Source organism: Cornus florida, unplaced genomic scaffold, assembly GCF_030987335.1.
Source record: "Cornus florida cultivar Cherokee Brave unplaced genomic scaffold, ASM3098733v1 CherokeeBrave_3.0.0_Hap2_Chr10, whole genome shotgun sequence".
NCBI lineage: Eukaryota > Viridiplantae > Streptophyta > Magnoliopsida > Cornales > Cornaceae > Cornus > Cornus florida.
In genome coordinates this window covers 13,653,492-13,670,317 of record NW_026775580.1, presented here as the reverse complement: position 1 = coordinate 13,670,317, position 16,826 = coordinate 13,653,492, and the positions used below count along the sequence as shown (strand labels likewise).

At 36.2% G+C, this 16,826-nt stretch overlaps 1 protein-coding gene across 2 annotated transcripts in view; it reads right to left on the bottom strand.

Moving 5' to 3' along the window:
* Positions 1–16,826, bottom strand: part of LOC132278699 (alcohol dehydrogenase-like 7) — a 42,659-nt gene that overhangs the window by 15,839 nt on the left and 9,994 nt on the right. The window contains exons 5-10 of one of the 2 annotated variants that reach the window (XR_009471105.1): positions 16,725–16,807; positions 16,511–16,586; positions 3,505–3,569; positions 2,716–2,811; positions 2,101–2,233; positions 1,791–1,920 (exon numbers count right to left, since the gene is read on the bottom strand). Coding sequence is in view for 1 of the 2 variants with exons in the window: in XM_059780548.1 (XP_059636531.1) it covers positions 1,756–1,920; positions 2,716–2,811; positions 3,505–3,569; positions 16,511–16,586; positions 16,725–16,807 (485 nt within the window). In the remaining variant the exon portion in view is untranslated. Of the gene's footprint in view, positions 1–1,755; positions 1,921–2,100; positions 2,234–2,715; positions 2,812–3,504; positions 3,570–16,510; positions 16,587–16,724; positions 16,808–16,826 lie in introns of those variants that run through there. The other variant, XM_059780548.1, reaches the window with a different exon arrangement.

The following is a 16,826-nucleotide window of genomic DNA, read 5'->3' as shown; positions in this document are numbered from 1 at the left end:
AGGTGATGATGCTTCAGGGATTGCTCAGGCGAAACTTCATCTTCAAAAGTCCTTTGATGTGAAGGACTTAGGTCCTCTTCGATATTTTCTTGGAATTGAGGTTGCTAGATCCCGTCGTGGAATTTCTTTATCTCAAAGAAAATATGTTTTGGATCTTCTCCAAGATACTGGCATGCTTGGGTGTCGACCCGCTTCCACTCCTATGGACCCCAATCTTAAACTCTCTGTTGAGTCAGGGGAATTACTTCCAGATCCATCCGTGTATCAACGTTTAGTAGGTCGTCTTATCTACTTGACTAACACAAGGCCCGATTTGACATTTGTTGTCAGTGTGATTAGTCAATTCATGCATGCCTCTCGCTCAGCTCATATGGATGCAGTCTACCATATTTTGAGGTACCTTAAGTCGTGCCCTGGTCTTGGTCTGTTCTATGCCTCAGGAAATCAGTCTGGACTCTCATGCTTTACTGATGCAGACTATGCTGGATGTAAGACAGATAGACGTTCTACCTCTGGCTTCTGTACTTTCTATGGTAATCATCTCATATCATGGAAGAGTAAGAAACAGGCTGTTGTTTCTAGATCCTCTGCTGAAGCTGAATACCGAGCTATGGCTCAAGGTACTTGTGAGCTCCTTTGGCTTCAATCAATTTTGGGAGAGTTGGGTCTTGTACAGAAAGGTTCTTCAAGGCTGTTTTGTGACAATAAATCAGCCATTATGCTTGCTTCTAATTCTGTTTTATATGAAAGGTCGAAACATATTGAGGTAGACATTCACTTTATTCGAGAGAAGGTTCGATCGGGTATCATTAATCCTATTTTTGTTCCTTCTTCAGAACAGACTGCAGATGTGTTCACAAAGTCTGTTGGGCCTTCTCTTCTCCAGTCTTCCATCGTCAAGCTGGGCTTAGTCAACATATTTGCTCCAAGTTGAGGGAGAGTGTTGGAAATCTTATCTATAAGTTGACTCAACGATTATGGCAGATTTATTGGGTCTTCAATATAGGCTAATTTTTAGGGATTTTATTTTTATTCTGATTTGATTTGATTTTATTTTATTCTCTTTATTTTGATTTGATTTTATTCTCTTTTTCATATTTGTAATTTTCCGCTTGTCTATAATGATAGTCAAGCTCTCAAATTGAGTACGCCAATTTTACCAAGTTACTTTTAATACAAACTAAACCGAGTAGAATGAATTCGAGAACCATTTAATACTGGTTCAGAAGTTGAGCACCAGTAAGGCAGTACTAGACTAACTAGTACGAGTTGCAACGTTCCTATAGGCCTGGTGCAACTTTTCTGCACTTCTACTTACAAGGAAAAAATAATTATTATTATTCTGCACTTCTTAAAATCAGTCCAAATCAAGTTCATGGTTTTACAAATATATATATATATTTTAAGCATGCCTGATATTCTAGAAACTGCAAGTGTCCTAATGTGACTTCAAATTCATTTCTTTCCAGCCCATGTTTGCACAAAAATTTAAAGACATAATAATATTAACAATAAGACTTATTATGAAAATTTCCACCACACTAGACACTAAGCTCTAACAACTCTTCTAATACCTTTTCACTAACAAATGGACAAATTGACAATACTGTGCCACTTTAGTGGTGACCAGCAAAACCACCTCATAAAAACATCTAACACTTTTCAACAAGCATGAATATCTAAATCTTAATTACTTTATATTTATTATCAATTGTCCCAAGAAAAAGAGAAAAAGTTTGTTTAGTATCAATTTACCTTGTCCATGTAACGTTTGATAAGGATGGGAATATCTGATTTAGCTTTGAGACCTCCAAACAGGCAACCTGTGAGAGTTTTCCCGCTCTGAAGGATATCATGAAACCTAAAGCTCAATTGTGACCCTGGCTTGTCCACTCCCACCACAACTGTCTTTCCCCAACCCTGACGTTAAATACCAAAGTTAGTTACTCCAAAAATTCATCTAAGCACAAAAAGGGAAAAGTCAAATAAAAGAAACAGTTTCTCTTTTTTACACCATATACTACTAGCAACAACATAGACCCACATGAAACAATATATACTACTAGATTTGCTTGCAAATGTGTATATATGCATACATACATAGATATATATATGGGTGAATGCCTTAGAGGCCAATCAAATTGTCAGAGGGAAACTAGTAGATGAAGGGCAACGAATAGGTGAGAGACCGGATGATTTCCCTCCCCACTCTAATGATTACCATCAACAGCATCTGCAATATGTAAGATTAAGGAATAATCAATCAAATTACCATTTGGCCTCAGCCTATCAAGTATTTTTTAACCTCTTTATTAACCTAGTTTCAATATAAAAGAATTCTGATGACATCTCCATAACGTAGAATTAGGAACAAAACCCTGATTGGCACAAAAAGAGCCACCTACTGCAACTTGGCCTCAACTAAACAAATTTCCCGTTGAAATCACATTTTTGAGAAATTTTAAATGTATGAAAGTCGGCCAAACAGATCCAAAAAAACATCTCAAGGAGACCATTTATCCCTAATTTGACAAGGTTAACCATTTGATAGGTAACATATGTATGAAATATATAAAATCTAACCAAAAAGAAGTATGTTAGGAGTCGCATATGAAAGGATGCATGCTTGCACGTGGTGGGTGGGTGTGTGTGCGGCGCGTGAGAGAGAGAGAGAGAGAGAGAGAGAGAGAGAGAGAGAGAGAGAGAGAGAGAGACCTTTCGACAGCTAGCAAATGCTTCATGCACCAAGGATGCCAAACCAACACACTCAAAGCAATAGTCTGCACCGCCGCCAGTCATCTCGTTTATCACCTGTTCAATGTGAAACACAACAAATAAAAAAATTAACCGGTCTTTTTGAGGAAATCTATATGTCATATTGGTTTCACCCCCAATGTCTTCCTCCTTAGACATGATGATTCCAAACAACCTCCAGTCTTTATGAGCGCATCTTTATTTCTTTGTTTCACACATATCCATCCCTTGTTCCTTAAACATCATGAAGATGATTATTCCAAACAACCTCATTCCCCCAATCTCTTTTTTTCATCACCTTTTAGAACATCATTGTGGGCTTCCAAATTAACATTGGAGTAAATTGACAAAGAAACACAACAAAAAGGCGCTTTCTAGGCTACATTAGGATCCCATTCTGTAGCTTGCCAAATGTGAAGCATCATATAATTTTATAAACCTTTGAAAAAGGAACACTCAATCCACATTGCTAGATCAGAAGAGTAACTTCTTTATAATCCTCATAAGAACAAACACATCTAGCCACATAAAATTGTTCATGATGAGAGGCCATAGTGTCGCATTTTAGCAACTTTGTCTTTTTTTTTTAATAAGATACTTAGTCAATATGTTTTTTAAAAGAACAAGATCCACTTGAGGAACATTCTCAAGCCATTAAAATCATCTCCACTTCCTTAGCAATTAGTGTTTCCATCAAGTGGATAGAGAATTCTAGCTCTAAAGACAAAGCGCATTAGTTAAGAATATTACCTCACTCACAGGTTTATCCCCACAGCTGTCAGGGTTGACAAAATCAGTAACTCCAAATATTTTGCCTGTTTGAGAAAGAAAAGGACAGCATCATTCAAGTCCATGTAAAGAGAACTCATATGTATGAAAAACATATTTTTTGACATTATTATCCATCAATCATTTGATTAATCTATCTTGTTTCTGGCATCCATCTTCAAGTACAGAAAGGGTCCTTTAGTTAATGGTACAAGATCTTAATATACACAATAGCGATGAAAATGGACACCAAACTTGATGAAATAGTTGAAAATAATTTATGAGCAGCAACTTGAAAGGCTCCAAGCACGTAACAGTATGATTTCTTTTAAGTGAAATTCCTCCCCTTACCATATAAAGAAAGCTAGTGCGATGAGGGTTAAGAAAAATCACTCTTTTTATTTTCCTATTATTCTATAAGAGAGAGAAAAGTCACTCTTAGAATACTAAGAGTCCAAGTTGCTCTGTTGTTGTAGTTGAACTTTGCACAATTCATTGCAACCCAGAACACTGTACTTGAATGAAGAGAATAACAAAACAATAGGAATCTGTGTTAAGATGAAAAAATACGGAGTTCTTGAAAGGCTTGTTGGCCCCAAGGTCTCAAGCCAAGTGAAACTTCAAGATTTTGATGATAGCAAGCTATTAATGTGGGTATTTGACAGCCTACTTGAGTGCAATGAATTACAAGTTTATTATTCAATTTCAAATATTAAGTAGGTCCATGGATGGCGCATCTAAGTTATATTCAATTCAGGCACATTGATACAAGCTTACGGCTGACCCAGCACATGGCAAAGGAATTACACTTATTGAAGATCAAATTCAAGACCATGATAGTTGGGATTGGTGAGTGTTTGATCAATTTAAAATATTGGCTATGTTGCAAGATAATTCTAAGCTCAACTGTAGGATATAATAACTGGACCTAGGCTAAAAGACGAACTGTTTTCTTGGCCCTTGAGGAAAAATGACTTAGCGCTCTCACACTTAAATTCAAATTCAAAAAGCAAGGGCAAAACAGTCATTAAAGAGTCAATTGGTATTCCACTTTTTTGGAGCCAAATGCTTTAATTCAAATTTTCCATGAAAAGTGAAAATGGACGTTCTGCTTGTTTGTACAAGTCGCTCTCATCCAATGACATGGCCCAGCTTTACGGATGAGATCATACATGAATTAGTGTTTCAAAGTTTTTATATTTTGACTTTATTTGAATTCCAAAATCTTTCAAAATATGCATAAAAGTGTTTCTGAAAACTTTCATATTCTGAATTTTAAAACGTTTTTGAATTGCAGTATACTCCATCGATCGAGGCCCACTAGAATTGCTTTGACTGAGCAACTTCTGATCGATCGAACCCTGCAAAAATTCAGTTTCCTTTTTGAATTAAAATACTACCAACCCTATTGTCTCTATACTTTTATTTTGCCTATAAATATACAATGCTAGGGCGGAATACAGTATGCCTAGACAACAATTAATATTTGTAGAGAATACATATAAAGAGAGCTAAATTGTGGGTTTTTAGAGTTGAATCATATTTTTATTTTGCATTCATCATACTTGGTATTGGGGACTGTTTTTTATTGAACAGTAATATTCAACCATTGTCAAAAATTGAACTGGAGAACCAGCAGCTAATATTAGATTTGTGAGGGGTGAAGTTTGTTAACTAACGGTTCGTGTACCAGGAGACTCAAGGAGAGTTTCGTGGATCAATATGTGTCAAGAAGGTATCTAGCTACGGTTTTGGAAAACTATTAGCCTAGGTTGTAATCCTTCTTTCTCATAGTGGATTCAAAATTGCCTGGACTAGGTCCCATGGTTTTTTGGTTTGGATTTTCCACGTAAAAATCTGTGTATCCATTACTTGTATTTCTTTATCTGTTGATTGTAAACATGAACGATAGTTTAGTTAGGTTTGTTGAGATACAAAAACTTGTTAAATTCAGTATTCCAATCTACATGACCTATTCACCTCCTCTAGGCCCTAGATCACGGGCCTTGCACGACTATCTATCAATAGCATTGGTTTCCATTGTGAACTTTCAATTGGTATCAAAGCCTCAGGTTGTGGTCCAGAAACTTTTAGTTGGTACCAAAGCGGGTTACTCTAATTAGTTGAGTAGATCATGAAAATCCTTTAGGAAGATGGTTCCATATCTATACTTATTCTCTTTGACAGGCCAAACTACAACTACTCGAAAGCTTGAATGAGAACTTTTCTATATCTTTTGATCTATATCTTTAACGCATCTAATTTGCTACATATCTCTCTAATCTTTGACAATTTGAAATTATAGTTTGATATATTTTCAACACGAGCTTGTGAAGCATGTATCTCTCACATAGGGCTCCCTATTATAAAATTAGTCTTGCTAGAATATTGGTATGAGTGATTTATTGGATTGATTTTAGGAATCCTTCGTCAATGTATTTTTAATATTTATTAGTCATCACTTGTATTCTTTCACCTATAAATAGAGGTGGTGGTTGTAAATAAAAACTAAGAGAGAATATAGTAAAAGTGATGTAACCATTCGGGCTTTGTGTGTTGTGCACGTAGGCTGTAGTGGCCGAACCGCATATATCCCATGTGTTATTTCGTTCTCAATTTTTCTTTTCAATCTTTTATTTGTCAGTTATCACTTGTATTCTTTCACCTATAAATAGAGGTAGTTGTTGTAAACAAAAATTAAGAGAGAGTATAATAAAAGTGATGTAACCATTTGGACTTTGTGTGTCATGCACGTAGGCCGTAGTGGCCGAACCGCATATATCCTTGTGTTATTTCGTTCTCAATTTCTCTTTTCAATCTTTTATTTATTAGTTATCACTTGTGTTCTTTCACCTATAAATAGAGGTGGTTGTTGTAAACAAAAACTAAGAGAGAATATATTAAAAGTGATGTAACCATTTGGGCTTTGTGTGTCGTGCATATGAGATATATATTTCGTAATTGGCTAATTTCGGTGTCAAAATAAGTCAGATCGTGTTGTAGTTTCAAGTTTAAAATTCAAGATCAAGATCGGTTGCGGAATTAAAGAGTTGTTCGTGTTTGATAGCTTGAAGTCTACGAAAAGGTAAGAACAACACTTTAGGAAGTTGAGTTAGAAGGTTAGGACACTTGCATACATGAGTTGTTTTTAAAAACTGCAAAAGCAAAAATTTTACTAAGTGTTTAATCCTTCTGTTCAAGTCTGACCAACTTGAACTGGTTCCATGCAGCTGAACCGGTTCAAGATTCATACTTAGAATCTTTTCAACACTGGCCAACTTGAACCAGTTCAACCTTCCTGAACCGGTTCAAGCTCTTCAGAGATTTTTGGTAACTTAGTTTCTTGATCTGTTTAAACTTCCTATTTGGTATAGACTTCTTTCTAAAAACCTGTGCACAAATTTAACTTCTTTTCCAAGTAAATCTAGGTTTTTGAAAGTCTATATAAACATGTTTTCTCATCTAGGTTTGTGTGGCTTTTTGCATTAAACTTCTTATTTCTTTAAAAGCCTTTTTGTAAGATTTTTAAGAGCATGCACACTATATACACACGAGTGAATTTTAGGGTGTTGTTCAAATCCTGATCGTGTTCAAGTCTATTGAATATTGCATCTACAACGATCAGAGAAAGGAGATCTATTTATTCTTTATCAAATTCAGAACTAAAGAAAAGGGGTGAAGCGATCACACTTTGAAAGAGTCAAAGCATTCGTGGAGTGTTATTTAATCTACTAGCAATCCTTTTATATAGATCAAGAATAGGCCTAAAGTCGAAAGCTGTTGGACGGGAAGTCGCAAAGCCAGGGATTGTCAGCAATTGGTTTTTGGTAGAACGATAAGGTGTGACCTTGAGTCAAAGTTCATTGTACTTTGTTTTAAACGTAGTGGATCATTTTACTCTGAACTGCACAGTCCACGAGGTTTTTCCCACAACGATTGGTCTCTTCTGCCAATCGAGGTTTCCTCGCTAAAAATCCAGGTGTCATCTCTAAACTTTACTTGTTTTTATCTTGCATGTGATTGTTTAATTATTCAGGTAATTTTAGTATAATTAATTGAATAGAGAAGCACCAGATTAAATCCTCTCTAAATAAAAAAAAAACTTAAAACTTTCCACAATATTATATTCCTCTGCACAACTCACACTGCACGTAGGCTATAGTGGCCGAACCACATATATCCTTGTGTTATTTCATTCTCAATTTCTCTTTTCAATCTTTTATTTTTTTCATCAACATGGTATCAAATCAGGTTTATTATACCCTACTCTAGGCTCGTTCGACTCTCCTCTAACTCGCTTGAATTTCGTGATCAAATTTTCTCGTCTTGCATCTTTGTATCAATTCGTCTCAGATATCAGGATCAACTTGTCTCGGATTTCAAGAATCAGCTTGTCTCGAATCTTTAGATATACTCGTCTCGAATCTTCAGATCAACTCGTCTTGGATCTTAGGATCAACTCATCTCGGATCTTTGTATCCACTCGTCTCGGACTCTTGACGACTTCATATTTAGTTTCAAGTTGGACACTTGAGTGAAAATCTCTGTCTACTAACTTGAGGGGGGTGTTGTGAGAAGATCATAGAAGTGATTTAAGCCTTGATAGAATATTGATAGGAGTGATATATGCTACGAAGCACAGACACGCCTAAAAGGGCAAATAGTCTATGTCGGACACGCGTCGAACACGCCAAAAATGTGTTTGGATTTTTTTATATTTTGAATATTCGGACACGGCATGGACACGCTATGGACACGCGTAGAACACACCATAGATATTCGAACACAGCGCGGACACGCCGTGAATTTTTTTTTTATTTGTTGATAAGTAAGGCACTTGGGGATTTTAAGAAAGTTTTAGAAAGAAAGCTAGGTTGTAGAGTAACTATGAGGAGTTGTTTAATAGTTTTAATAGGCGATTTCAAGATTGAAAAGAATCTGTATATTACCGTACTTTGAATGGTTTACAATGCTTTAGTTAAATAGGAAATACAAGGGGCTAACAAAAGGAAACTATAGGCTGTAACAGCAAGCTATAGGCTATAATTACAGGCTGTACACTAACAGAAGCTACAGGCTGTACACTAACAAAAATTCCTAATCTTAGTTATTGACTATCTATATTTACACACCTATCATATCCCCTAAAATCTGGTCTTATTAAAACCGAATATCTCTTTTTCAACACTCCCCCTCAAGCTGGCTTGTAGATGTCTTCCATAGCTAGCTTGCTTCTTAAAACTTCAAACTGTCTCTTGTGTAGTCCTTTGGTAAGGATGTCTGCAGCTTGTTCAGTAGTAGAGACATAAGGAATGCAAATCATACCACAATCAAGCCTTTCCTTGATAAAGTGTTTATCAACTTCCACATGTTTGGTTCTGTCGTGGAGAACTGGACTATGAGCAATTGAAATGGCAGCCTTGTAGTAACCTTCAAATCTTCAAGGAGTCTTTTTAACCATATAGCTTCGCAAATCCCACGGGCGAGTGCTCTGAACTCGGCTTCTGCACTACTCCTCGCTACTACATTTTGTTTCTTGATTCGCCACGTGACTAAGTTTCCTCCAACGAAGGTGCAATATCCTGAGGTAGATCGTCTATCAACTATACTGCCTGCCCAATCAACATTTGTGTACACCTCCACTTGCAAATGACCTTGTTTCTTAAACATAAGTCCTTTACCTGGTGAGCCCTTTAAGTACCTCAGAATCCTGTACACTGCTTCAAAGTGTTCCTGTCCAGGAGAGTGCATGAACTGACTCACCATACTAACTGCAAATGCTATATCTGGGCATGTGTGAGATAAGTAAATTAGTCTTCCCACCAATCTTTGATATCTTTCACGATCAACCATATTCTCGGGTTTGGCAGCTTCTAACTTCAGGTTGACTTCAATTGGAGTGTCAGCAGCTTTACACCCAAGTAATCCTGTCTCATTAAGCAAATCAAGTACATATTTTCGTTGATTCACGAAAATTCCTTCTTTTGACCTGGCAAATTCCATTCCAAGGAAGTATTTTAATGCTCCTAGATCTTTGACTTCAAAATCTTTAGCAAGTTTCTTCTTCAGTCTAGTTAACTCTTCAATGTCATCACCTGTCAAAATTATATCATCCACATATACAATTAAAACGGCAATTTTCCCTTCCTCACCGTGTTTGTAGAACATGGTATGGTCTGCCTGACTCTGATGATACCCATTGTTGACCTTAAGGATTTCATCCAAGGACAATCTAGAGGTTTTGATGATAACAAACCATTAATGGTGTTAAAGGACTAATGTTTACACTGAGTGTTATAGATTATTCACATTCAAATGATGACCTCAATGAAACATGAAAGATCGTTCCAAGTATTCCATTATTCAAGATTATATCAAGGAAAGCAATGGATACAAAGAAGACATGAAGTTGCAAAGAAGCAAATGCAAAGTCCATCCAAAAATAGCTTAGACTACAATGAGCAAGAAAGCAACTCTAAGAAAGGAAGAAAGCAAGTCTACCTGAAAGCCTACACGATCATGGACAAAGCATGAAGAAAGGGGTAGATAGGATGGTGAGTTTAGGATTCAATGTCAAAGTATTTATGAATCCATTTGAAACTCATCTCTATAGGACCATGCATATCATATCATCATTCATATGCTCCTATATCCATTAGCAATAGACTATGCACTTCATTCATATACAATTGACACATGGAGTCTTTGCTAAAGAGTGAGTTAGTTCAAGCTTGCATAAGCTTTTAAAGAACTCATCATTTATGCTAGAAATGTTAAGACCATGCACATCAATCATATAATTCATATTGGTCAACAATTAAGGCATGAGAAGCCTTCATTACCATGAGTTGGTAACGGACATTAGGACCCCAAAATGCGCGTCATGAAAAACTGTGTTTTTGGCTAAGTGTGAAAAATGGATTTTTGAAATAATGATTATTTCAAAATAATTTTTCTCGTTAATAACTCTTTATACTTAAACTAGCCTAAACTGATTTTATCAGAATTTTTGACCAAGTCTACATTGGTCTACATACGGATTCATTTTTACTAAAACTGTCGGAAATCAAGATTTGTACTAAAACTGAATTTCTACATTTTGATTTAGTTGGATTTCAATTTTCTAGTATTTTTTATTGAATCCAAATGGGGGGTACTTCCTTATTTACATTGTAAACTTAAAGTAAATGGACATTTACTTCAATGTTTTCGATGGAAATAAGGTCTGTGCAGATGTCCTGTGTAAATCTGTCTCATCTGTTAACTTAGAACACAACTCATGAGCAGCAGTTTCATTTCGGCAGACAGAAATGCATAGGCAAGTTATTTCGGACGACCGAAATAAAGAGGGCAAATAAATTAGCTCGTCCGATTCTCATAGAATGTCTTGGAACAAAGGAGGAAGGAGTTTCGGTCGACCGAAACAAAAGGAAAATTATTTCGGCCTACCGAAACAGGAATGACAGCTAACCTTGAACTATTTCGGACGACCGAAACACAATGGTGTTTCAATTCGGTCGACCGAAACTACCCAGATTCGAATCTGAACGGCTATTTCCTCTCGCACAGTGTGCACAACAGCTATATTTTTGAATTAGCTCATCAAAACTCTATAAGTAGAGTTGGGGACTTCGGGATTATGTGTTTCTACCATATAGAATCATCATATAGCATCCAAAGAGCTTTTGTTCTTATATTCATACATCCCATATCATTAGAAGAGTATTGAGCTTCATTGTATTTATATATATACTCTAGAGTGAGCTTAAACCTTGTACTACAAATCTATGAGAGATTATCTTGTACTGAAAATCTGATATTCAAATCTGTTGTAAAGCCTAAGAGGAGGTGTTCTCTTAGCAAAGGAAGAAGAAGCTAGTTGGCTTCAAATTTGTAAAGGCTTGTGTGGTCCAAGGAAAACTAAGAGAAGGTGTTTCTCTTAGCACTTTGAAGCAAGGAGTTGCTTCATGTAAAGGTTTGCTCTCCACCTGTAAGGAGAAGCCATAGTGGATTGGGAAGTCTTAAGAGGGGTTTTGAGCCGAGGAGTAGGAGTTTCCGAACCTCGCTAAAATACCCATGTGAATGTTTACAATCTCTCTTCCCTTGTCTCCTTTATATTTATGCTATTAATTGATTATGTTTATATCTTGATTATGGCATAATTGTTAGAAGGGTTTAGTATAATTAACAAATTGGAAAATTAGCCATTGTTTGCCAAAGACTCTATTCACCTCTCCTCTAGAGTCTATACTTGGGCAACACTCATGACTCTTCACAGCCTTTCCAAAGCATTCAAACCACGCTCTTGGAGACTATTTCAAACCGTACAGGGATTTTTTGAGTTTACAGACTTTGCTCTGACCGTGTTTTCCTTCGAACCCAGGTGGCAAGCTCATAAACACTTCTTCTTCCAAGTCTCCATTTAAAAAGGCATTTTTTTATGTCCAACTGATGTAATGGCCAATTAGAATTGACTGCCAACGACAATAAGACTCGGATATAATTTATTTTTGCTATAGGAGCAAACGTCTCTTTGTAATCAATGCCGTACATTTGCGTAAAACCTTTCGCCACAAGTCTTGCCTTGTACCTTTCCACACTACCATCAGCTTTACACTTAATAGTGAAAACCCATTTACACCCAACAGTTTTCTTTCCTTTGGGCAAGTCAACCATCTCCCACGTTCCACTCCTTTTAAGAGCATTCATCTCCTCTAACACTGCTGATTTCCAATTCGGATCATCTAATGCTTCCTGAATGTTTCTTGGAACAAACAAGTGAGAAATATTTGAAGTAAAGGCCCTATGTTTATGGGAAAGTTTATCATAAGACAAGTATTTGGCAATGAGATGCTGGGTACAGGTTCGGATTCCTTTTCTAACAGCTATAAGGATATCAAGGTCTACAGGAACTTGGCTAGGTGACTCTGTACTATCAGAAATAGTAGGGACAACTGCAGACAAGTTAGGATTTAGAGTACCTTAAGTGTTCAGGGAGTCATTGCTTGGGACCTCTGATTGGCCTTGCTCAGGTACAATAGTAGGCTCTCTACTCTTTTGATGATTCTTTTTCTTGTTATAAACCAGAAGCTTAGGATTCGGTTTTTTTGGAACCGTTGGTAGGATTTCTCCCCCTGTTGGAGATACAGTAAGGCTCGGTAGATTAGGACTAGGAGGCCCCGGGTTTCCTGATTCTAGAACATCATTTCCCTGTTTAAAAAGATCAGTGTTTGGAGTAATAGAGTGTGAGACAATAGTTTTAGGTAAGGGAATATTAATAGAAATCTCCCAAAAAATTTCTTCACTCTCTTTCTCCCCCTGAAGAAAAGTTTTCTGAAAATAAGGATGATTTTCTAGAAAAAAGACATCCATACTGATAAATATTTTTTTTGTTTTCAGATTGAAGCATTTGTAACCCTTTTTATTCGGGGCATACCCAACAAATACACATTTTTCAGCCCGAGGATCCAATTTAGACCGAAGTCTACTAGGTAAATGGACAAAGACAGTGAACCCAAATACTTTCAAAGGCAGGTTAGAATAAATCCGAGTTTCAGGAAAAGATTTTTTAAGGCTTTCAAGGGGTGTAAAATAGTTAAGAACACGAGTAGGCATCCTGTTAATCAAATATGTTGCTGTTAAAACGGCTTCACCCCACAAATACTTAGGAACATTCATTGAAAACATGATGGCACGAGAAACTTCAAGTAAATGTTTATTCTTTCTTTCAACAATTCCGTTTTGTTAGGGCGTGTCAACACAAGTGGATTGGTGAAAAATTCCTTTTTCTGTTAAAAAACTTCCTAAAACTTCATTAAAGTATTCGGTGCCGTTATCAGTATGAAGAATGCCAATTTTTGTTTGAAATTGATTTTCAATCATCATATAAAAATCCTTGAATAATTTTTCAACCTCAAATTTTTCATTAATTAAATACACCCAACACAAACGTGTATGATCATCAATAAAAGTCACAAACCATTTTTTTCCAGAAAGAGTTGTGATCCTAGAAAGGCCCCAAACATCACTATAAATCAAATAAAATGGTTTTGATGCTTGGTAAGGTTTGGGAGAATACGTAGTACAATGACTCTTTGATAAAAAACAAAACAATTCTCACAATAAAAAGATGAACAATCCGATCCTTCAAACAAAGTAGGAAATAATCTTTTAAGATAAGGGAAACTAGGATGCCCTAGTCTAAAATGCCATAGCATTATTTGTTCTCTAACAGGGATAGAATGAAAACTACTCAGACCTTAAGCCTTTTTATTACTTGAAATATCATCTTCAAAATAGTAGAGACCATCTATCATCTTAGCACTGCCAATCGTCTTCCCTAAGCTCTTGAAATTTACAATAGGATTCAAAAAAGATAACACGACAATTAGAGTCTTTGGACAATTTACTAACTAATAAAAGGTTACAAGCAAGCTTAGGGACATGAAGGATAGACTTAAGATCAATAATTTTTGAAAGTTTTACCAAACCTTTGCCTGCAATAGGAGAATAAGAACCATCGGCTATTCTGATTTTTTCAGAGCTAGAACAGGGTGAATAAGTTTGAAATAAATGAGAAAAACTTGTCATATGATCAGAAGCCCTTGAATCAATGATCCATGGAAGAACACTGGAATTTGAACGACAAGATAAGGCCTTCGGGTTGTTACCTGTTTGAGCAAGAGAAGTATTAGGAGTACCAGATGAGGAATTGAATTTCAGCAATTTTAGAAGATGATGCATCTTTTCTTTGCTGAAGGGAAGTGCCTCGGCTTCATGAGCTGATGGGGCTCGATTGAATCTGCCTTCCTGGTTGAATCTGCCTTCCTACTTACTCTTCCACTTCGCTGGTTTACCATGAATTTTCCAGCAGGTTTCACGGGTATGGCGAGGCTTGTTGCAGTGGTCACACCAAAGACGGGGCTTTTCATTATGTTTCCTGCCAATATTCGCTTCAGATGCGACCAGGGCAGAGGTCTCAACAGCACCATTTGATAACTTTTTTCCAAGCATGGCCAGCCTGCGACTTTCCTCTCTTCGAACCTCAAAGAAGACTTCACCGATTAAAGGCAGGGGCTGTCGTCCAATTATTCTGCCTCTCACTTCATCAAACTCGACATTGAGTCTAATGAGAAACTTGAAGATGCGGTTGTCTTCCACCTTCTTTTTATAATGGTTGCAATCTTCAGGCGATTTCCACTCATAATCGCTGAACAAATCAAGGTCCTGCCACAAACGTTTTAGAGAGTTGAAATATTTTGTAACACTGTTATCTCCTTGACAGAACTCTCCGAGTTTCAACGTTAGTTCATAAACTTGAGACTGATTTCCCAGGTCTGAATACATCTGGTTGACATTGTCCCAGAGTTCTTTTGCTGTGTGGCAACACATATAATTAGAATTGTTATCCTCCTCCATAGAATTCACCAACCAGGTCATCACCATCGAATTCTCTACATCCCAGGTCGAGTAGGATGGATCTTCAGGTTTCGGTTCCTTCTTTTCTCCTGTTAGGTAGCCGATTTTGCCTCTACCTCGGATGTACATCCGCACGGACTGGGACCAGCGAAGGAAGTTTTCACCATTTAGTCGAATTGTGGTAATCTGGACCGAGTGTGTTTGAGAGTTTTGGACTTGGGACTCAAAGGTCTTGATCTTGGACGCAGGTACATCATCAGACATGGTGATTAGGGTTGTTTGGAAGAGATAAAAGAAAAAAAAAAAAAAAAAACAGAGACGGCTAGGGGTTTTTTTTTTCCAGAAGAATCGGTAAGATGCTCTGATACCAAATAGGCGATTTCAAGATTGAAAAGAATCTGTATATTGCCGTACTTTGAATGGTTTACAATGCTTTAGTTAAATAGGAAATACAAGGGGCTAACAAAAGGAAACTACAGGCTATAACAGCAAGCTATAGGCTGTAATTACAGGCTGTACACTAACAGAAGCTACAGGCTGTACACTAACAAAAATTCCTAATCTTAGTCATTGACTATCTATATTTACACACCTATCATATCCCCTAAAATCTGGTCTTATTAAAACCGAATATCTCTTTTTGAACAGTTTTCAATAATATGACGGTCATTATATAATTACTTAAAAGTTGTTGTTTTATAAAATAACTTTATATTAAACAATCAGATATTTATATTTGTATTTAGTTCAAAGGTTTAAACTCTTGCATATTTATGTTTCTTTGTTTTCTACTCTTTTTTAACCCTCTTTCTATCATTCTCTCTTTTTCCCGTCAAAGCACAATTCTTTTTCATTAGTAGGTTGATAACAAATAATATTACCCTTAATTTCTTAAAATACAACATCATATATATATATATGATGTTGTCTTTTAAGAAATTAAGGGTAATATTATTTGTTATCAACCTATGATGTTGTATTTTAAGAAATTAAGGGTAATATTATTTGTTATCAACCTACTAATGAAAAAGAATTGTGCTTTGACGGGAAAAAGAGAGAATGATAGAAAGAGGGTTAAAAAAGAGTAGAAAACAAAGAAACATAAATATGCAAGAGTTTAAACCTTTGAACTAAATACAAATATAAATATCTGATTGTTTAATATAAAGTTATTTTATAAAACAACAACTTTTAAGTAATTATATAATGTATATATATATATTTATAATTCAACGTGTCCGTGTCCGTGTCCGTGTCGTATCCGTGCTTCTTAGGATATATGGAATTGGTTTTACGAATCCTCCATTAACGTATTTTTCATATTTATCATTTCTATTCATTGAAGAGGTGGTCATTCTAAACAAAACTAAGAGAGTATAATAAAAGTGATGTAGCCCAAAGGGCTTTATGTGCCATGGACGTAGGCCGTAGTGGTCGAACCACATATATCCTTGTGTTGTTTCATTCTTAATTTCTCTCTTCAATCTTTTAATTTTTATTGACAGGATCATTCTAGGGTTGCATGCTATGTATAGTGGCAAAACCAAAATATCCATAAAATTGTATTTACCCATTTCAATTTTTTCTGGGTTCACATCCACGCCAATAATTCTACTTGCTCCGCACAGTCTTGCTCCCTCTGCAACCTACAACACCAAATAATAGCCATAATGCTTTCTCAACAACCCATCCAATATCAAAGTATAATAATAATAGAAAAAAATTTACATAAATGATCAAATAATTAAAATAATATTCTTATGCTATTTGCTGCAAGACTATACCGCTAATCCAATTGCGCCCAGCCCAAATATAGCAACAATGGATCCTGCTTCAACATTTGCTGTTCTCCAAGCAGCACCTACACCTGAGAGTGCAAATTATAC